Source organism: Leptonychotes weddellii, chromosome 13 (genome assembly GCF_054177405.1).
Source record: "Leptonychotes weddellii isolate Sample4059 chromosome 13, ASM5417740v2, whole genome shotgun sequence".
Taxonomy (NCBI): Eukaryota; Metazoa; Chordata; class Mammalia; order Carnivora; family Phocidae; genus Leptonychotes; species Leptonychotes weddellii.
Genome location: NC_138381.1, coordinates 43,285,256 through 43,307,321, shown reverse-complemented (window position 1 = coordinate 43,307,321; position 22,066 = coordinate 43,285,256). Strand labels below are relative to the sequence as shown.

Here is a 22,066-nt window from a genome sequence, read left to right as displayed (position 1 = left end):
GGACTCCAGGATCATGACCTGAGCTGAAGGCAGTCGCTTAACCAACTGAGCCACCCAGGCGCCCTTAAATATTCTCTTTTTAACCTTTGTTGTATTGAATCTTCTTTTTTCTGACTATTGGAACTTCCCTTTTTTTTTTTTCCTTCCTCATTTTGGTAGATTATATCCTCCAGAGGCTTCCTGTGAAAGGTCACATAGGAGCTACTTTTTGTTGTTGTTGAGAACTTGCATATCTGAAACTATCTTTATTCTACTCTCAATCTTGATTTTTTACTTGGTTAGATATAGGATTTTAGATTAGAAATCATTTCTCCCCAGAATTTGATAATGTTTCCTCATTGACTTCTAGCTTCAAGTTCTGTTCTTGAGAAGTTACATTGTGGTTCCCAGTGCTTTGACTGCAATCTGGTTTTCCTTTCTCAAAGCCTTTGAGGTCATTTCTTTATTTCTTGTGTTCTGAAATTTCACAAGGATGTGCCTTGATATAGATAATGTTTTGGCCAGTGTGCTGGGCTCTCAGCCTTTTAGCCTGGAAACTTCTATCCATCATTCTGGGAAACTTTCTTGAGTTATTTCTTTGATAATTTATTTCTTTATCTTTAATCAGTATTTACAATCTCTTGATCTTGTTTTATGCTTTGGGAGATTTCTTCAATCTTTTCTTCCAACCCTCACCCCAGCTCTGCTCATACAGACACTTAGGTTTCAGCTTTCTCTGGTCTAATTAGTTGACATTCATCTGCTTTCCAGCTTCCAGAATTTTGTTGATTTCTCTGGTCTGTTGGGTTTTTATTCCTCTTCCCTATTCTCTTCTTCTTTGTGGGTTTATGATTTTAAAAAAACTGACTCTAATTTTTGCAGAGTTCTGAGAGGGAAGATCAGTAAATATAAGTGTTTAATCCATTATGTTTAACCAGAAATCCTAAGATGGACTTTTATTTGTGACATTCTAATGTTTCATTATGATATGCTTAGGTATAGATTTATTTTTATTTATCTATTTAATCCTCAGGTACACTTTCAGAATGAAGATTCATATCTTTCACCCTGGGAAATTCTCATTATGTTATCACTTCAAATATAATTTTGCTGCCATTCCTTACATTCTTCTTTTCTGGAAATCAGACTGGATGAATGTTGGAGCCTCACAATCAATCTCCAAACTACTGTTTCATATTTTTATATCTCTTTGGATCTTTGTGCTACTTTGTGGGTGAATTCCTCAAGACTTCCTTAGAATGCATGAATATTTCACTATGTCCAGTCTAGATTTTATCTAGCCTTTTGATTCAGTTTAATTTATACTGTTAATCTCAAAGATTTCTAATTGGCTCTTACTCATATTTACTTTTCCTTGTTTGGTTTTTTTGTCAATTTAGTTTCATAACTATATTTACTTTTTAAAGACATTCCTCTTTCATTTATATTTTTGAGTTTCTTAATGTCCTTGGAGACAGGTATGTTTCAGAATTCAGAATTTTTAAGATTCTGTGCACACACACACACACACACACACCATCTCCACGGGGGTCCTGGCCAACACCCTATAACCAAACATGTTAATATTTCCCCAATGAAAAGCATGAGTAGGCACTCCAAGAGAAATACATGAAGACTGTGTACATGGACTTAATTCAAGTCAGATTTTGCCACCAAGTGATAATTGGTTAGGTGAGATTAGGTTTTGCCACCAAACAAGATCCAAAATAATTTCCTTTTCCAAGTTTGAAGATTTCAGGTTAGGGACCAGTATATTCATTTTAAAGTCTTTATCAGACTGTCCCATAAAATTCATTTCATCTGAAGTAAACTCATCTTCTGATTGCTGATATTGTTGCCTGTTTCTAACATTAGATTTCTTTACGTGTTTTGGAGGCTTATCTTGTTTGCAGGCTTATTGGCTTATTTTGAATGGAAGGTTTTTATCCTCTCCCTTTTTCTTTATACCCATCTCAGCCTCGTAGTTTTGCAATGTCTTACCAGTCCTCTGGACCATTAGCTCAGAGGCAGGCATTAAAATGTACCACTTCTATTGTTGTGATATTAGTATTAGCACAGATTCAGATGCTGAGTCAGTGGGTGGCTTAAATCAGTTCTTGGTCATGAGGCTACATCTGTGATATTTGATTCCCAAATTCTACAGCTTCTTATAATGCTGAAATCTAAGTGGCAGATTGTCAGCAACTTTTTCAGCTTTTCATGATTTGAGGGAACACTTATCTTTGTCTTAAAAAAATGAGCCTGGATCTGACCACTGTCTCATATGAGGCATCTCTAGTTTTCTTTACTCTGCATGAGCTGAACTGCTGACCAAAACAGCGTGCTTCCAGACTTGGAGGACAACAGACCCCTGACTTCAGCCGCCATACATTTTGAGTTTTTTTTTTTTTTTACTTATATTCCATCACTTTTAATCTCAAACATATCTTTTTGTTTTCCTTTTAAAACATTTTATCCATAGTTGCTATCTCTTGGAGCAGAAGGGGTGCAAAAAAAGTGAATTCACTGTGCCATCTGACCTGGAAGTCACTGTCACCTTTTAAAGATGCTAAATTCTATCCTCTTTTTTAATAAAACCCTCCTTTCCCTTCCCACAGTCCCTCAGCCATAACGCTTCCCTCCTTCACAACCAAACTTCTCCAAAGAATTAGATAATTCTATACCATTTCTAATTCTTTCACTTCCATTCACACCTCAACCCACACCAGTCTGGCTGGCTTGCTTCCTCTCACCCTCCTACCTTCCCTCCCTCCCTCCCTCCCTCCCTCCCTCCCTTCCTTCCTTCCTTCTTTCCTTCCTTCCTTCCTTCCTATCTTTTCTTTCTTTCCCAGGGTTTCCAATGATGTTCTTGTCACTAAATCCAGCGGATATTTTTCATTCCTCACCTATTCATCTATTTAACTTCTCAGCAGCTTTCAATACTTGTTGAATACCCCTTACATCTTAAAATACTCTCTTACTTTGTTTTCCATAATTTAAGAGTGGTCTGGATCTCTTCCTACCTCTCTGGCTTCTTCCTCAGAATATCATTTACAGGCTTAACCTCTGTCTAGCCATTGAATATTGGAATTTGTTCAGGCTCAGTCTTAGCCTTTGTCTTTTTACCTTATATTCTCTGCCTAAGCAGCCTCCTCTGTGCCTGTTGTGTTAGATACCAACTCTACATAGATAACTACCAAATTGGTATGTCTAGTCATACTTGTCCTTTCAGATGCAGAACAGCATAGCCAACTTCCTTCCTGACATTACCTCTTAGGTGTCTCAGAGGGATCTCAAATTACATTTCAGTGTCCCTACCTAAGTAAATAGTGCCACCATCCATCAGATTGTATAAATCAGAATCCTTAGGGTCATCCATGACTTCTTCTGTTCCCTCCCTCACCAAAGACAACCCATCTCTGAATCTACATCCCAAACTTTTCTTAAATGTCTCTACTTCTCTCCATGTATCTTTCTTGCCCAATATATGATCATCTTTCATAAGGATCTCTGTAGTAACCTCTTAATTAGCTCATTCACACTGGCTCTTGCCCATTGCATCTCACAATCTTGACTCCATACGATTGTCAGCATACTCATGTTGATAGAAATATCTAATCATCACTGACCCTCTCACCCCATCCTAATCCATACATAATTGGAAAATTTCAATAACATCTTATTGCTGTTAGAATAGAGACAGAAGATTTTAATGGTCTCTAAGGCTACCCCTCTTACCTCCCAGTTTTATCATAGTTCTTCTTTCTCTCTGTTCCTCACCACTGTGGCCTGCCTTCAGTCTCTTGGACTTACATATCTGCTACCCTACAGCACTGTATGTCATAGGGTAACCTCCCACTGCAGGATATTCCCTCTGCCTGAATGCTCCTCCCTCCCCTTGGGGGCCTGGCTATCTGTTCCTTGTCCTCAAGGACTCAATTAAGTTGTTGCTTCTTCAGGAAGTCTCCCCCCTTCCCTAGTCTTCCTGAACAGCTCAGACAGCCCCCTGAGCACCTAGTCAGAACATTTGTCATACATATAATTTTACAGTGTGTTGGTCTAATTAGCTAAGTATTTGATTAAAGTCTGTCTGAGGATAGAGACCAGGTTTGTATTGTTTCCCATTGTATGCCCATCAGGTGAGCTGGCATAGGGTAGGTGTTTAATAAGTATAGGTTGACCAAATCATTTTGAAGACTCATTTTGACATCAGATATGTTCACCATCCCTCTTAGCTTTGTGTAAGCATCAGATTTGATATGCCCACATTTTATGTCTTTATTTGAAACACTCACAACTAGGTGAGGGCTGTTCTATGCCATAAAACCAGAAGGATCCTTCCAGTTTGACACTGGTTCTGATGAAGTTTCCTTTTACTAAGATAAATCACTGATAACAAACAGCAAATAATAAAATTTCTACTTGCCATGATTTGTCTTTTATCTGAGTTTCCCAAAACCTACTTTTACCAACAGATGTATTCAAAAGCCTTCCTACAAGTCTTCCAAAAAATCAATCTATAGGACTCAGAGTGGAAAGAACAATAGAAATTTATAATAGAGTGCTGTGATAAAACTGGCAGCCAATAATAACTTCTGGGAGAAAAGTGAATACATCATTGGCCTGTGTGGGCTTTATGGTGGGTGAAGACAGACAAACCCTTGTTTGGAGATGCCCAGGGGAGAAATGCTGGTAATAACCTCCACACATGGACCAATATTTCACTCTGTAACGGAGTGGAAAAGTGGTGTGGATAATCCATTTTTTTTTTAATCCCTGAGGGAAGTCTTTCTATTATTTAAGTGATAGAAAAATCACTGTGGAAAATATTAGTTGTGTGGCTCAGGGCTGTGCAGAGAGAACAGTAAATGTGAATTTCCTGAAGGCAAGGGGCAGGAGGATTTTAATTAAGTGTGGTAAAGCTTGGCTGAGCCTGAGCTTACAGACTGAAGGGGGTTAAACTGCTACAGAATGTAGTTCTAATATTGGCTCAGACATTCAATATGCAAATATACTTTGACTCAGCAATTCTACTTCTAGGAATCTTACAGAAATACTGGCCTAAGGATATGCATATATATGATGATATATATATATCATCATATAGCTTTATATGTTATAGGGAAAATTAGGGACAACCTAAGTGTCCATCAGTTGGGGATTAGTTAAATCATTTTATGCTCATACTATATGGAATGGTAGGAAGCCATTAGGAAAATGAAGTTTATCTGTTGTGCTGCTGTGAACAGCGAAAATATTGTTGAGTGAAAAAAAGCAAGTCATGGCAAAAGGCAATAATCATAATTATAATCATCATAGTATGTAGTGTTTATGTAGTGTTTGTGACATGCCAAATACATTTTTAAGAGTTCTTCATATATTAATTCATGTAATGCTCATAATAATTTTAAGAGGTGGGTACTGTTGTTATCTTCATTCGTACACTGGAGGACACGGAGGCGTATAGACATTAAGTAACTTGCTCAAAGTCACACAGCTGGAAGCAGTTTGATTCCAGACTCCAAGCTCCTAACCATGTGTGGGCATTTTTTTTTTTTTTTGGTAAGAGGCCAGATAGTAAATATTTTTGGCTTTGAGAGTCGTATGGCCTCTGTCGGAGCTACTCAGCTCTGCCGTGATGGCACGAGAGCATCCATGATTGCTTATTATGAGCAGTTTTCTTTAAAAAAAAGGAAAAGTACATGCGTGTGTATTTTCAGACATGGACAATGGTTTGGAAGTATGGAAACCAAACTATTATTAGTTACTGTCCCAGGAGTGGGGTGCATGTATCACTTCTCATTATCTGCATCCACAAAATTTTAAGTTCATTTTTTAAATTGAAGAATAGCAGAAGAGCCTCAAGGCATACTTCTATTCCTCTTATCACCCACTGGAGATTCTTTTTTACCTCAAGTTTTAGAGTGTCTTTTGCCTTGAGAAACAAGAAAAATATATGGGTGAAAGGAGTAGAAGCCCCTATAATTAGGGTTGCCGGATTTAGAGAATAAAACTACAAATGCTCCATTTAAATTTGAATTGCAGATAAATAATAGTTATGTGTTGCTTATCTGCATTTCAAATTTAATGGCACATCCTGTATTTTATCTGGCATTCCTACCTAGAGGACCACGTTCCTTACTATGATAACATATAAAACTGTTTCCTGGTGTCTGCTTAGCCCTGGTTTCACTGTCGCCTATGTAAATGCATCCAGTACATTTCACGTCCATGTGCTTGGGTTCTCTCACAGGTGGACCTGCACCTGTGGCTGCAGGTCCCGCAGGTCGGTAACTACGTGGTCGTGGTCGAGTATGCCATGGAGGTAGACCAGCTGTCTGTGGTTGATGTGCACATGGAGAGCTCTGGGTCTGTTCTGGTCGGCCAGGTGAACATCTACAGCTGCAAGTACAGGTAATCAGTCCTGTCATGGGGGATTCCTTTGTACTGGAACAATCCGGAGGTCAGCCTTGGGAACTTTGGTTTTTATCTGGATTGGGAAGTTGTGTCCTTTTTGAGGCCGATCTTGAAAACAAGCAGGAGACTATGCTCTCGGGTGTCACCCCCAGTGTAGTATTGGAAGGCTTCTCTGTGGACATCTTGAAAATGTTGCATTTTCTTGAAAAGCTGGGTGTTCCACCCACCACTTTGGCTCAGATTCCCATGAAGCAACCACAACCCTGGGTCGTTCAGGGAACTCAGTGCTCTCACCTCAAATGCTGGGTAGAGCACATGGGCGCATGGGAAAGGAGAAAAGACTCCATCACAACTGCCTTCACAACACGCCCTTAGGAGACTGGGAATACTTAATGTTTGATGATCATCAGGTGGAAAAGAATTAACCCTGATTGCTGTATTTAAAAATTCACCCTGATTCAGTTACTCTCTTCCAAGAACTTTGACAAAGATTTATTAAAAATTGTTTTCTTTGTATACTATTTCAAGATCTATGCAAATGTCCAGAGTATGCTTTAATTAAAGAATCTGTGCAAGGGGTGTTTTCAACATGAAATTAATTGTATAATAAATGGCACTGGGAGTCTGTCTCTTTAGACAGCAGGTGGAGAACTGCAGTGAACGCACCCAGTTCTTGGCCAAGGCCTTAAACAATTTTGTTACCACGACTTGCCTATGACTTTTTGTCAAACTCCAAATGACCTGAAGTAGTTGGACATTTTCCCTGTTTTGCGAATAAAAGAACTTATGAAAAGAGTTACTTTTAGGGGTTTAGAATGGAAACTTTTATGAGACTTAATGAAATGGTTATTGAGTTAACATCATGCTCTCAGCAACCTTAAAAAGGAAACTGTGAGGGCTTCTTTTAAGAATCTTTAAAAAAATCTAATCAGCCCTTTTTTCTGGGGTGATGATTTAAAAAAAAAACAACAAAGAATATAATTGCATTTGGACTTTTAATGGGGCAAAAAAGTGCCCCAGAATGTTCTTTCATTACCTAAAAATGTTAGTTTCATCTGTGGATGACATCAGCAACCACTGGAATGTACACTCCCGGGTGGGTGGGTCACCTCACCACCCAAGTCCTGGAGACTCTTGGCCACAGGGCTGGGGCAGGGCTTCTCCAGACCCTGTCCACCCTCTGGTTCAGCCCTCTGACTCTTTCCACCTTCCAGATTATGTCGCTTGATCCCTACTCCACAGGATACAAGGTGGCGATGGCTAAGGGCCCAGGAGGAAACACCCCTAATGTCCCTGGTGGCTCTCTGACCCATCTCAGAAGAGTCTGAGAACATCTAGACCAAGCAGAGGAGTGGTTTCAAAGCTAAAGAAAGAAAGGGCACCCTTCCAGGATTCCATAAACCATGAGCTTGGTTCCATGACCTCTGTCTGAATGGCTTTTGGGGCAGACAACTGTGCGGTTTTCTGTAGATCACTTTGGCTCTGGAAATGACAGCACCAAGTTCTTCTTTACCAGGGACATTAGAATTCCAAGACAGGGTTGTATTAGACTAGGACTCCCTTTTATTGTATTTAACTATTTCCAGGAACGTCCCGTGATACTGTTTCACTAGTCTAAAATATTTCTTCCTTCTCTACTTTGGCTGTCATGTGGACAAGTGAAAATGAACAGGCTGTAAGTACTGTAGTCCAAAAATGTGGTGCATTTGGAAAATATTTGACACATAAAAGCCTATTTCAAATGACAGGCCCTTTCAACATTGCAGCTTCTCCTGCTAAGGGTTGAACCTTTCTTAGCATTTCTCAAGTGAGTTCTAATGGTGTTATTTAAAAAAATATCCCAACAGAAGAGTAGTGGTGCTAATTAAAATACCACTTTTCAAAACAGTGTTGTGATAAATCTGATCGCCCTTCTGTAAGAGATGTTCACTCATGATTAAATCAATCCAGTTATTATCATTAGTCTATTCTTTTTTTTTTTTTAAAGATTTTTTTTTTTTTATTCATGAGAGACAGAGCGAGAGAGAAAGGCAGAGGGAGAAGCAGGCTCCCAAGGAGCAGGGAGCCCGATGCGGGACTCGATCCCAGGACCCTGAGATCATGACCTGAGCCGAAGGCAGACGCTTAACCATCTGAGCCACCCAGGCGCCCCATTAGTCTATTCTTAGTAAGAATTTTAAAAGGATATGGATAAAACCAAATCTTAGTCAATCACCTAATGTATTTAACTCCCAGGATTATGCTTGAACCAAAAGGAATGCATTTTAATTTCACACACACACACACACACACGCATGTGCTCAAAAGGGAAAAGAAAACAGCTGTTCTTTGAGTTTCTGACTGTGGCTCTTTATATACTCTCTCATTTTAATCCTTACCAAAAAGTCATTGCATAAATTATTTCAAATATTTCCCAGAGATGGTCATTTCTTTTAGTTTGCCTCCGAACTATTTTCCAAATTATATTTACAGACAGAAAAGTTGCTACAGGATATGAAATCAGAAACATTCCTCAAAAAATACTTCCTTAATGGGTTAGGGTGTATTCTTTGGTTTCAAACCGTGGCCTTTTAAATGTTCCTGAACTCCATATTTCTTTCTTTTTTTTTTTTTTTCTGAACTCTATTTCACCTGATGGGGTGGAAGGAAGGAGCGCAGCTGGTACGACAAGGAAGGAGGGATGGGAGGAGCAGACTGAGCTTCCAATGGCAAACTCTGGTTTCTCATGACTGGAGTAAGGCCAGCCCCAGTGCTGACGTGGTGTGGTGTATCATTGATCACTTTGAGGCCAATAGGCAACTTTAATCATTGACGGTACCAAGAATATTGATAAATTTCCAAGAAGGTTGTGTCTTGGAGATCAGACATCATTGACCCTGGCGGGGGGGCTTTTTCTCCCAATGATTAGACAAAGTATTGCATAAAGCTGGGTGGAAAAAGTGAACAAGGCCTTTAGCCCTGAGATGTGCCCCAGTCAGAAGGTTCTTTTTCTTGTACTGATTGTGGACTGCATCTCTCTTAAACTCATTGTGCCGGAAAACATACTGTCAGTGACCTGGTTATAAACAGGAGAAACAGAAGAGCAATCAGCTACCGCACAGGGAGGCACGGAGTCAGGGAGACCAAAGAGGAGTCAGGCTAAGCACACTCTTTCCTCTCACAGTGTCCTCTGCCGGAGTGTCGTGACTGATGGCAGGAGTCGCCTCGCTGTGTTTGAGCTGTTAGCAGATGCAGGCATTCGGCTCAAAGCGCACAGGGCCCAGTTCCTTCTGGTACGCTTCTCTTTTGCCCTTTGAATTTTAGAAGAATTTTGGTGATATCTCTATATTTTAAAACTTACGAAAACTTTGACTGGGTTTGTATTCCATCTATAAAATGAAGCTGTGAAGAATTGCCAGTTTAATGATGTGTTTTCTTCCCATCTAGAACTCTTATCTTGTTTGAGCCTTTTTTTTATAGCAACCAGTAAAGTTTGCTCATTAAGTTTGAACACATCTCACAGAACTCTATTTCATTATTGTTTATTCATTGTTACTATTATGAGTGAAATCTCTTTTGTCATAGTTCCTAGTTTATTTTTATGCTGGTGTATAGAAATGCCATTAGTTACTGTTTATTTTCTTGCCCATTTTACTATTTTATTATGTCTATTAGCTTCTTGGCAGACTCCTTCAGAATTTTCAAGGTTGCAATCACCTAGTATTTCTTTTCCAGACTATTGTTACTCTATCTCAAAAAGTATATTTTTCAGTTAATTAGATATATACCATTAAGAGTTAAAAATACCAAGTTTGGCAGATTAAATATCTTCATGCCTCCCTTTTAATAGCACAACTTAAATATTGAGAATTGTGATAAACACAGGCAGTGGGACTGGGCTAGGAAAGGGTGGCCAGATTTATAATAAATGTCTCAGAGAACAGAAGATTATCTAAGTATGAAGCAGCTTCCTGTCACTGCTAATATTAAGCATGTATCACACTCTGAGAAATGCTAGGCCAGCTTGTTCTAATGTGTTTTAAATATTCGTGCTTGACAGCATTAAAAACTTTGAGCCTTAAGAATTATCTGGAATTGAGTTTTTAAAAGTTATTACATAAATTATATAATAGCTTAAGACTTTCTTTTAAAAATTGTGACTCTCTTTTTAAAGATAACAATCTGAGTGAATCTAACCTCTTCATCTTTGGGAATTAAAACAGGGCTGCTGAGTCTTTATCTTTTTTTTTTTAATTTAATTTTATTATGTTATGTTAGTCACCATACAATACATCATTAGTTTTCGATGTAGTGACCCAGTTTTCATCTTTTAAGCATAAGTTTGCCCTTTTTGAAAATACTCTAATATCATTCGGATGTCTAACTAGAATATAAGCTCATGAGGGCAGGGGTGTTTTCCATCCTGGTCTTGTAGGATCCCTTAGTCTTAACGCCTGGCATGTAGTAGGTGTTCAATAAAAAGTTTTATTGTTACTGAATGGGTTTGTGATCAAGCTGGTAATACAGTTTTGATTAAAATAAAATGTACTGATAAGCTAATAACTGAGTTTCTTGTGTGACTCAAAAACTAGCTCTGGAGACACTTCCTTCAGTGAAGAAATACTCCAAAGAGTATTTGTGGCAGGAGCTATAGACAACAGGCTCTGAACAGCAGGCTCCCTAGCTGCCTACCATGTACCCCCTCTCCCTGCCAAGGGGTTTGAAAAGCCAGCATCAGCCCAGGGTAGGAGAGAAAAACAGGCACCAAAAGTCACTGTTTTTGAACTTCATGATTTTATTTATTCATATTACTATTCCAAGAACATTCAAGCAGTGATCCAGTGTAACAGTAAAAAGGATTTGTTGCACATAATGATGCAATAGGGAGTGCCATTCTGCAGTTTTTTTCTACTTTAAAATAGCTATTGTAATTTCTTTACTTAACAGCTTTTTTAAGAGTATGTTTGACCATACCATTGGCTTTGCCGATAACCGTGATGTTACCTTTTTGCGTTGTATTTGTTCAACAGCATCAAGTTTGTATCGTACCCAGTGAAGAATTCTCAGCTGAATATTTGAGACCTCAAGTCAAATGCATTGCCAGTTACAGTGGTTATGTTAATCAAAGGTAATGGGTTTCCTTCTTTTCTCCCTTGTTTGTGCTCTGAGTGGTACTATAATGCTTGTAAGGCTGCGACTTTATGCTTAATGTCAGAAGGGATCATAGGCCAAGGTACTAAAGGCTGATGACGGGTTAAAATAAAAAATCAGTTAAATCATTTCCCCCAGCAGTCTTTCCAGTATTCCATAATATCAGGAAGCTGACACAGTAGCAACTGGGGGGAATGGTTAAGCTTTGCCCTCAAGGGCAGTTACTGAGTGCTGTTCTGAGCCCTCCCAAAGACTCACTTTGTTCCAATCCTTTAATCTCTGTGTCTGAGGCTCCTCATTTAAAAAACCATGAAAGTAATGACCCATCTCATCACTGTGTTATGAGGATTAGCTAACCAGTGATTATCGGGGTTTCAGGAGGGTTGTTTGTTGTAGATTCAAAAATAATTTATAGACACAGTCATGAAATCTTGGGCATATGGTTAGGACTATAGAAGCCACCAAGACAGTGAAATCTGCCTGTGCCTGAAAGAAGTGATGTGCATTTGTCTTCTTTGTTTTTATATGATTTTATGTTGACATTTATGTTTAGAGGTGAATAATAATGTTTCATTGCATTGACCCCATTTAACATGAATTTTAGTTCTAGGAGGGAAAGTTTCTGTCTGGTTACTATTTTTCAAAATTAAGATTTTCTTTCTGTTTTAGCTCATTGTATTGAGCAGGTTTGCTGGAATACACTTGACCAATTGACTACACTGAGTGTCTTTGTATAAAGATCCCTCCACAGTCCTGTGGTTCTCTCGAGACTAGATCCTTTTGATGTCACACAGTCTTTTGCTCACAGTCGCTATCTTCACCAATGGATGGTTCTTCCATTTTCGGTTGTTTTTTAATACTCTTTTTTTTCAGTGCCTCTTGTGTCTCCCTGGTCCCTGAAACTCCTCCAACAGCATTAATTTTGGAGGTTCCGAGTGGTGAGTCTTCCCCTTTCCTGCCCCAGGATCCTTCGCCTTCTGCAGATGTTGTTACTGGAGTCACCTTGAAGGCGCCACAGGTGGGACTCCCCTCAAGGGTGTTGTTTCTAAATTATGGTTCTCAAAGCATGGCCCTCACCAGAAGCATCCTCATCACCTGGGAACTTGTTAGAAATGCATGTTTACAAGCCCACCCCAGAATTACTGAATCAGAAACTCTGGAGGTGGGGCCCAGGAATCTGTGTTTTAATAAACCCTCCAGGGGATTTGGATGCCCCTGAAGTTTGAGGCCTTCTGCTCTCAACTGTGGAGAATCCTGGATGTGAGGCATCTGGCTAATCTTGTCTATGACTACCCCATCCTGATGTTCTCTTTTCTTTCTGTATCTCTACCTACACAGTCATTTGGCAACTTTTCGTGGCCCATTTTGTCATAGGTCATATTTTCATGGGCTACTGCTATGTAACATTGTTGAGATGATCACTTATCTTCCCAAGTTGGAATGTAAGCACTTGCAAAAGCTGCTCTGGCTAACAGAGTTTTTGCATCCCCAACTACCAGCAAAATGCTTTGCAGGCAGGAAATTCTCAATAAACATTTATTGATTAATAATCAATAGCATGAAGGTGAAATATAGTAAGGGACTGTATTTTTTTCACCGTAAACTATGAAGTTGCAGGACTTACAATTTGCCCTGATGATATTATATCCTTTTAATCCTAGAGATGGCTCATATCCATTCACATTGCATCAAGTTAGAAAACGAACAGGATCTGAGAGAGAAAATTTAATAAGAGCCTGTATGGGGAAGTCCACCCAGAATCATAGGGGGCGATGAATTGAAATCATGACAAGGGAGTTCTAGTCCTGGTTTTGCTCTTAAATTAGAGTATGACGTTTATCAAATTTTTTGCTTTCTTCAAGTCGTGGTTCTCAACTGAAAGATGAAGATAATCTTTTATTGCTGCTGTTTTTCTTGTTTTTTTGAGTGTTTGAAAACACTTACATCTCACAGAGTGAGGTTTTCTGGAGAGAGCAGGGCTCACACTCAAGCTAGAGCAAAAGTGGGAGCATGACTCTGGTTTTCACTGTGGTTGGACAGGGGTGAGGGGAAGGTGAAGGAGCGCAAGGTGAGGACTCCCTTCCCATGTGCTAGAATTAGTGTGGCTTGAACTTCCTGCCTGTGACAAGGGATGTGCACCTGGGCCTTCTTCTCGGCTTGTGCACGTGTGGGGCAAAAGATTAAACATGAGTGATGGGGCTTGACACCTATCAGTCAAGCATCCAAAATGGAACCTGACTCTTTCTTACTCGGTTATTCCAAGCAGTATGTGAACGCTGGGAACATTCTCACACAGCCTTTTGGCAAACATCATGCATTTCTACTGGGTATGTACCTAACAGTGCAATTGCTCAGTGATATGTTTGACTTTGGTAAAAGCTGCCAGACAGTTTTCCAAAGTAATTGTACCAAATTACATTCCCTCCAACATCATTTATGGCTGACCACACTGTTGGTTCATCCATTCTGAGTTGCAGGTCATTTGGTTTGTTTCCAAAATTTCTGATTACAAAGAGTGCAGCTGTCAACATTCAAGTGGAAGTTTTGTGTGACCATGGGTTTTCATTTCACCTGGTTAAATATCTAGATGGTTTTGGTTTTTAAACTCTAAATGTTCATAGCTCTGCAACTTGAGAAGTTATTTTATCCTCTTTTTCCTACCTAGAACCAAGTGACCCTGCGAGGACTTGTACCACGCCTAGGCCGGTATGTCATTGTCATCCATTTTTATCAAGCAGCACACCCAACATTTCCCACACAGGTCTTTGTGGATGGAGGGCGGCTGTGGCCAGGTGAGCATCGGGGAGCGGACACCATAGCTGTGTGCCCAGCTGGGCCTTCCGGGACCATGATAGGAATTCCTCTCGCTCTGCCTCCAGGTGTCTTCCGTGCCTCTTTTTGCCCCCATGCGCTTGGCTGCCGGGACCAAGTCATTGCTGAAGATCAAGTTGAGTTTGACATCTCAGAGCCAGAGGTGGCTGTGACTGTGAAGGTTCCAGAAGGAAAGTCCTTAGTATTGGTATGGTCTACTTCTCCCTCAGCTTGCTCTTCATGTGCTTGCCTTGGCCAGCCGTTCTCTGTACCTGTTTGGCTCATGACAGTAATTCCTCCAAGGAATTGAAGTCTTACAGAAAAATGTTTAAATTTTATAGCTACCTTTTGCAAAAAAAAAAAAAAAAAAAGCAGGTGACAATTAAGGTCAAGGGAAGTTGGCACAATGGGTAAGTGTTTAGGAAGAAAAAACTCCCTGGCAGGAAGCTCTGGAGAACCAGGGTCTCACTCTGCATCAGTCCCTCCTCACACCTCACCTGACTGGTCTCTTTCTGAAGCATTTAGTCTTCCTTTGTTCTTGCAACTTTCTTTTTTGAGCTTCCATAGCTGCTTTCTCTCATTTTGTTCCCACTTTCTGGAGTGCTCCTTCAGTGATTTCTCTTTCCTTTTGTCCACATATGGTGGCGTTCCCTTGGGTGTGATGCTGAGGCCCCTTGTTCTGTCATTGCTCTTTGGATAACATCATCTGTATCCGTTGATTCTGTTCTCTCTTGTGGGGGGGGAATGACACCACATCTCTGAATTCATCTCTGATATTTCCTGAGCTCTGGGCCCAGTATGGGACCATCTACTGCGTATCTGCCTAGCTGGGGACCTCATGGGTCCATCAAACATAAGCCTGTTACCTGCATAACCCCAAGTATCCTCTACCCTGTTCATTACCTTGGTTGATGGAATCAAGGTCACTCAAAGCCTGTAAAGCCTTCCAGAGAGCCAGGTAACATTGTCCAGGCCCTGCTGTGTGAGCCTGTAGTTTCTTGCTCACGCTCCCTTCTGTCTGTGAGGAGGCCATCTTCCTAGAGACAGGGGCCTGACTTGATGCATTTTGTATCCCCCGTGCCTAGGATACCACCTGGCACACGGTGCTCGGCAAATGCTTACTGATCAAATAACACGAGAGCAGTAAGCTCTCTGTAAGCTATAAGTTGGTGACTAGTTGACAAAGACATTTGAAATTTCCTATAGCATTTGTTACTGGAATAGTCTGATTGAAACTGGCACAGAGAGCCGAGCAGCACTGTTAAAGACTAGGGCTGCAGTTATTCATAACAGAATATCTGACATGATATAAGCTTCAGGGCAAGCCATGGTATGAGTTTCTCCCATTGGTTCTGCCATTTTGGTTTGTTCACCTTTAAAAATACAAAATGTGACCTTTGGTGATCCAGGGTCATCCCCGGTATAGATCACATGGGGCCCTGGCCCTCCTAACAGGCCCCTGATGACCCCTTAGATGTCCTGTCCCCACCGAGCACTTGAGGCTGCTGCTTCTCTGAGCAGGTGCTCTGAGGGATCTGCCCCAGCACACTCCATTTCTAACATAGGAACGTGGGTTGAACCTTTAACACCGGCTTAGGGTTGTTCTTGCGATTCTTTTCTCATAAATCCTGTTTCATGTGGTCTTGGGCTTCACAATAAAGAACGCTCGTCGTAGTGAAGGGAAAGTATAATAAATAGCCGTAGGTGTGCCCTGCTGTTGGAAATCCAAAGCCATGCTGACAGGTTTCCTTTAGGTCCGTGTTCTAGTGGTGCCTGCGGAGGATTACGACTACCAAACACTTCACAAAAAATCAGTGGACAAGTCATTTGAGTTTATCACCAATTGTGGAGGAAACAGTTTTTATATTGAGTAAGTATCACTTTGTGGAGCTTCCTCAGCCTCTCCCATGTTCACGCTCAGCACAAGGTCCAGGGTGGGCTTGGCCTTTGGGTCTGTCTTCCTCCTAGGGCCCATGGGAGTGGCAGTGCATCCTGGGTCCGGGGAGGGAGATGCTTTTCCTCTGCATTCACCATCCTACACCAGACCTTGTGCTGCCCATTTGGGCAAGATTACTGTCCTCAACTTTGATCCCTCCAGATGTTCACCCTCTGAGCTGGGATTCACGGGCTGCTTAGGAGTTTCTTGGCCTCTTTGCTGCATCCTGTTATCCAACTCAGACTCCTAAAAGATACCATGTGGGGTGCCCTCCTCCGGGAAGCACATCAGCCTAGATTCTCCCTCTCCTTTGCCATCTGATTGAGTGGGGAGTGTCACAGAGAGGCAGACCTCCCTGTCCCCTCTCCCTGGATCCTTGAATGCCAAGAGCTGAGGATAGCCCTGCGTATGGGCTCCTGCTCTTCCCTTCTGCAGACCCACCCTGTCCCCTTGCAGATTTCCTGAGGGACCCAGGAGCTCCAGGGGACCCTGGTGAGCAGAAGTCTCCTGTACAGAAAACATTAAGAGTAAAAGCTCTGAAGTCCAATAGCTAGGGGGTTTGAAAGTCTGCTTGGCCACTCTGTAGCTCTGTGGCCTTGGATGTGTTGTTTAACTTCTAGAGGCCTCTGTTGTCTTATCTATGAGATGAGGCTTAGGCCTAACTGGTTGGATGGTTGTGAGGTTCAGTGAGATGTAGGCAAAACTTCTAATACACAGCATTCAATAAAAGTAGACACTTTGCTGCCTCCCCCTCCCATTGTTACTGTTACTGGTGCATACACATCTAGGTATAATTTTTTTGTAACTGCTTGAGACATATTTCACATACCATAGAATTCATCCTATAGGTGAATTTTCACCCTTTTATTTCAGCCACCAAAAGCTCCCACCCACCAGTCCTGGGATGTGTTCTGGAGTGGATGGGTGGAAGGAAGGCTGGCTGTCGCTGTGAATCCAGGGGTGGGGTATTCTCTCATTTCTTCCCAGACTCCACAGCCAGAGTCCCTCCCCCAAAACACCAGTTGGTGGAGCAAATGGGAAGGAGAAGTTTGGGACTTTTACCGTGGGGCATGCCTCCCGGGATAATGCCATGAGCTGTTTTTGTTTTCATAGCCCCCAGACGGCCTCTGGATTCTGCAAGAGCTCCGCCAGGTCCCTGGTGGCCCTTTACCACAAGGGCGCACTGCCTTGTGAGTGCCACTCTACTGGGGCCGTTGGCCGTCACTGCAACCCAGAGGGGGGGCAGTGCCCCTGCCGGCCCAGTGTCATTGGGCGGCAGTGCACTCGCTGTCGAATGGGCTACTACGGATTCCCACACTGCAAGCGTAAGTGCTCGTTTGGCGCATCCAAGGTTGTCTCTGGTCCCAGGTGGGTGCCGCTCATCTAGGGCGGACCTTCTTGAGTTTCGCTGTGCTGGAGACTCACCCAGGGGTCTTGTGAAAGAGCAGATTCTGATTCAGGAGGCCTGGGCTGGGGCCTGAGAGTCTGCATTTCTTTTGATCACTCAGATGATGTCCATGCCAGTGGTCTGTGGACCACAGTCTGAGTAGGTAGGTTCTAGAAGATAAAAATTTGTGTTTCCCGTGCTATGTGACCCATGTGCTTGGCAGAGCAGGTGAATTTAAAGAGCCTTAAGGATCAAACTGTTGGACCCCTCCATCCCTCTTCCTCGTGGAAGCCCCTTCAGTTTGTTCAGCCTAACCAAAACTCAATTGAAATAGGAGGAGAGCCAGGGTCACAGGAGCTTAGTGCTTTCTGAAGGGGAAGCCTGGGGACTTTTATCGAAGAACATCCTGTGGCCTGAGACATAGGGTCAGCACAGGCCATGGGGTGGCAGTGAGGGATGCGTGTGTGGTGCAAACAGAGTCTTCACCTGGAGACTAGCCTTTGTCTAATGAGGGTCCTGCTGCTGCATTATGCCCTGACCTTGAGCTCCGTTGCACTAAGGTGACGTGGAGCCCCTGCAGGGGGCCTGTAAGAAGAGGCCCCTCTGACAGATGAGAGGCGTCTCATTAGAATGGCCTGTAACTACAGCTGGGTGGCTTCCTTTGAGTTCCTGTCTTGGTGCCAGTGGGCCCAGCTGTGCCTCAGTCAGCATTCACATGCTGTGTCTGCTGTGAGCATTTGGTATAGTTGGTCTGGGCCCCAAGAGAGGTACCTTTCAGATCAGCCACACTCAATAATGGCATAATGAAGAAAAAGCAAGACGTTTCTCCCAGACCCCTTGGAAGCTTCTGGAAATGTTGGCAGTTGGTGAAGTCCTGCTGGAGGCCAGGTGGCGTCTCTCCCTTATACCATGTCTCTTGATTCCCTGGCCAGCATGCAACTGTGGCCCACGCCTTTGTGAAGAGATGACGGGGAAGTGCCTCTGCCCTCCCCACACGGTCAGGCCCCAGTGTGAGGTGTGTGACACGCATTTCTTCAGCTTCCACCCCCTGGCTGGCTGCGAAGGCTGCAACTGTTCCAGGAGGGGCACCGTTGGGGCCGCCACCCCGGAGTGCGACAGGGACCACGGGCAGTGCAGGTGAGCCCGGGGGGACTGACCTATTAGGTCATCTTATGGGAAGGGAAGATGTCCTCTGCACACACCAGTCACCATTCCTTCCTGTGTCTCACGGGTCCAAGGACAGCACTGGGCTCACCTCAGGGTGGAGCTCCCCACCCTGGACAGGCTGTGTGGTGTGTGGAGTAGCTGGGCCCCTCAGGCTCAGGGTAGCCTGGCAGAGCCAGGGCAGGTGGACGGCCAGGCGCCTGGGGTCATAAGCCGCCTTGCCCATGCCCTGCAGCATTGTTCTTGGGGTGGCCCATATGTATGCATAATTAAGTTATCCTTTCCTTGACTGTGTCCCTGTGTGGTGAGCACCTATCTATCGGTATTTAGGTTTGGGCTCCAAGTCTTCATGGTGTTTTTGTTGAGGACAGTGCGTGACAAAGTCCGCAGGCCTCAGGCCTGCCGCCCTCAGGCAACTCGAAGGGGTGCTGGGGCGTCCACGGTGGGCCTTGGCTGGCGGTGGGCAGGCAAGGGAAGAAGGTATACGCTGGAGAGCCCAACCTGAGAGTGGGGCTGCCATTGGGACTGACTGAGAGGCCCAGGGCACGACTGGTAAGGGACAGTGGCAAAGGTCGGCTCCCACAGATGCTGTGTCGCTAAGAGGTTCGGCTCTGTGGGTTGAGCTCTGCGTGGGGAACTAGAGGCCAATGTCACACGATTGCAGGTGATCAGCCTGATCTCAGCAGGACTGGAGAATGGCCCCCGGGGATGCAGAATGGATCTAGTCTTCTAGGAAAAGAGGCTGGAAGGAGTCGGCAAGGGGCTTATGTGGGGGGGAAACTGAGCCAGGGCTTTGGCATCTGGGCCCATATGGCAGTGTGCAGGAGCAAGTGTGAGGCTTACCACCCGCCCTGCACTCCCCCCACCTCTGGGGGGTAGACGTTCTGGGGTCTGTGTGGGTGATCTGGGTGTGACAGCCAGGGTGGGGGGGTGGGGAGGCTGTTGCTGCGGGTGGCAGGCATCCGCGACTCCAGTTCAAGGGCGGCTGTATTCATTTCCTGTGGCTGCTCTAACAAATTACCACGAACAGGATGACTTAAAGCAATATTTATTTTCTCATAGTCCTAAAGGCTAAAAGCCTGAAATCAAGGTGTTGACAGTGCCGTGCCCTTCTAAAGTCCCTGGGAGACAATCTGTTCCATGCTTTTCTCTTACCTTCTAGTGCTGCCAGCAATCCTTGGCGTTGCTTGGCTCATAGATGAGTCACTCCAGTCTCTGCTCCGCCATCACATGGATCCTCCTGGTGTGTCTCTATCCTTACATGGCATTCTCCTCTCTCTGTGTGTCTCTTCTTAGAAGGACACCGGTCATATTGGATTAGGGCCCACCTTATTCCAGCATGACCTCATCTTAACTTGATTATATCTGCAAACACCGTCTTTCCAAATAAGATTACCTTCTCAGGTACTGGAGATTAGAACTTGAACATATCTTTTTGGGGACAAAATTCAACTCTCTGTAACAGCGACGTTCACTTTTCCTAAGGAAGGACACCTCACCACACCTTTAATTGTTGCTTGGGGTCCTCACAGCCCCTTTGTGCTACAGGAAAGGAAGCTGAGTGACAACTTGAGTCATGAAACCTTCCGAGTCTTTAAAACCACAGGTGTGAGTCCGCCCTGAGTCAGCTCAGTTGCTCATCCTTCTCAAACTGTGAGCCTACACTGAAGGCGATTTACACAGAGGATTTTGAGGTGATATCCAGAATTATTTCATCACCACTAGCTAACATATATCAGGTTCTATTCCCTCCGATGCTTAAGCTATTCTCCGGATGGAAGTCAGGCTCTTAGAGCTCATTACTGAAGATGCTACATTGGGTCTTGAATGCACCCATGGGCCCATGAAAACGTCTAGCTTATTTTCAGTTAGTAACTGATGGAGAAAGACAATGGCACCTGGGCTGGAAGCACAGACCTGCAGGAGTGCTTAGGAGCAGAGATGCACCGTGCCCAGGAGATGCTTGCAGGCTTGTGGCTGCAGAGGGTGGAGGATTGGGAGGCTAAGAGAACCTGGCTGTACCGGTCAAGACACAATCAACGGTATAGAAGGGAGAGAGAAAGACAAGATGTGTGTGATCCTGTGACTTCATTAGTGACCTAGATTTGCCTCCCCAGGGACAATTGCCTCCATTCCCTCTCTTTGAGCCCTTGGTCCAAAACAGTAGCTGGACAAATGCCAGAATCCCGTAGATTTGGTCTATCACACGGCCATGCTGCCTCATATCAGCTGGGCTGTTTGGTATTCCTCTTGACATCTCCTCTCCTGACTTCTTCATTTCACAGAGCTGTCTTTTTTTCCTTCTGTTCTTTCATGGATGGGTATCACTTTCCGTCTGGGGGCTATCAGCCCCACTATGCTTTTCATCTTGTTCTTTTCTGTCTCTACCAGGGTCTTCTTCCCTCAAATGGCGAACGTGCACTATTATTTTCCGTCACTCCCTTACCACTGAACCTCTCCCTTTTCATGTTCCCAGAGGTACCAATCTCCCTTTCTTGAAAATCAGTACCCTCTTAGAGACAGCAAATTGATAGCCAGTCATAAATATTGACACCAGAGCTCCAGAGTATTTGTAAATAAAATGTGTGGCTCTCAATGGAAACAGACACAAGGTTAAGGAGGATGGAGTATTTCTCTCCAGGAAGCCAAGAGAGCAACACCAACAAGGTCTTCCATCTCGGGTATGAAAAGGTGGTCATGGGAGAGTTAGAGCAACAGTTGAAAGACAGTCAGCCAAGCCGGTCTGTTGCTGTTGAAACATGTCAGCAGTACCTCTCTCTAAAACACACACAAACATGGGGTGCCTGGGTGGCTCAGTCAGTTAAATGTCCAACCCTTGATTTTGGCCCAGGTCATGGTCTCAGGGTCATGAGACCGAGCCCCGCTTTGGGCTCCGCACTGGGTGTGGAGCCTGCTTAAGATTCTTTTTCTCGGAACCCTCCTACACTGTTGGTGGGAATGCAAGTTGGGCAGCCACTCTGGAAAACAGTATGGAGGTTCCTCAAAAAGTTGAAAATAGAGCTACCATATGATCCAGCAATTGCACTACTGGGTATTTACCCCAAAGGTACAAATGTAGGGATCCGAAGGGGCACGTGCACCCCACTGTTTATAGCAGCAATGTCCACAACAGCCAAACTATGGAAAGAGCCAGGATGTCCATCAACAGACGAATGGATAAAGAAGATGTGGTATATATATACAATGGAATATTATGCAGCCATCAAAAGGAATGAAATCTT

General features: G+C 43.4%; 1 protein-coding gene across 1 annotated transcript in view; it reads left to right on the top strand.

The window, feature by feature from the left end:
• The window catches only part of LAMA3 (laminin subunit alpha 3), a 250,592-nt gene that overhangs the window by 137,803 nt on the left and 90,723 nt on the right, over nucleotides 1–22,066 (top strand). The window contains exons 24-32 of the mRNA XM_081802541.1: nucleotides 6,233–6,393; nucleotides 9,560–9,668; nucleotides 11,406–11,503; nucleotides 12,400–12,544; nucleotides 14,192–14,318; nucleotides 14,406–14,545; nucleotides 16,092–16,207; nucleotides 17,387–17,598; nucleotides 18,593–18,798. Of these exons, the coding sequence (XP_081658667.1) occupies nucleotides 6,233–6,393; nucleotides 9,560–9,668; nucleotides 11,406–11,503; nucleotides 12,400–12,544; nucleotides 14,192–14,318; nucleotides 14,406–14,545; nucleotides 16,092–16,207; nucleotides 17,387–17,598; nucleotides 18,593–18,798 (1,314 nt within the window). The remainder of the gene's footprint in view (nucleotides 1–6,232; nucleotides 6,394–9,559; nucleotides 9,669–11,405; nucleotides 11,504–12,399; nucleotides 12,545–14,191; nucleotides 14,319–14,405; nucleotides 14,546–16,091; nucleotides 16,208–17,386; nucleotides 17,599–18,592; nucleotides 18,799–22,066) is intronic.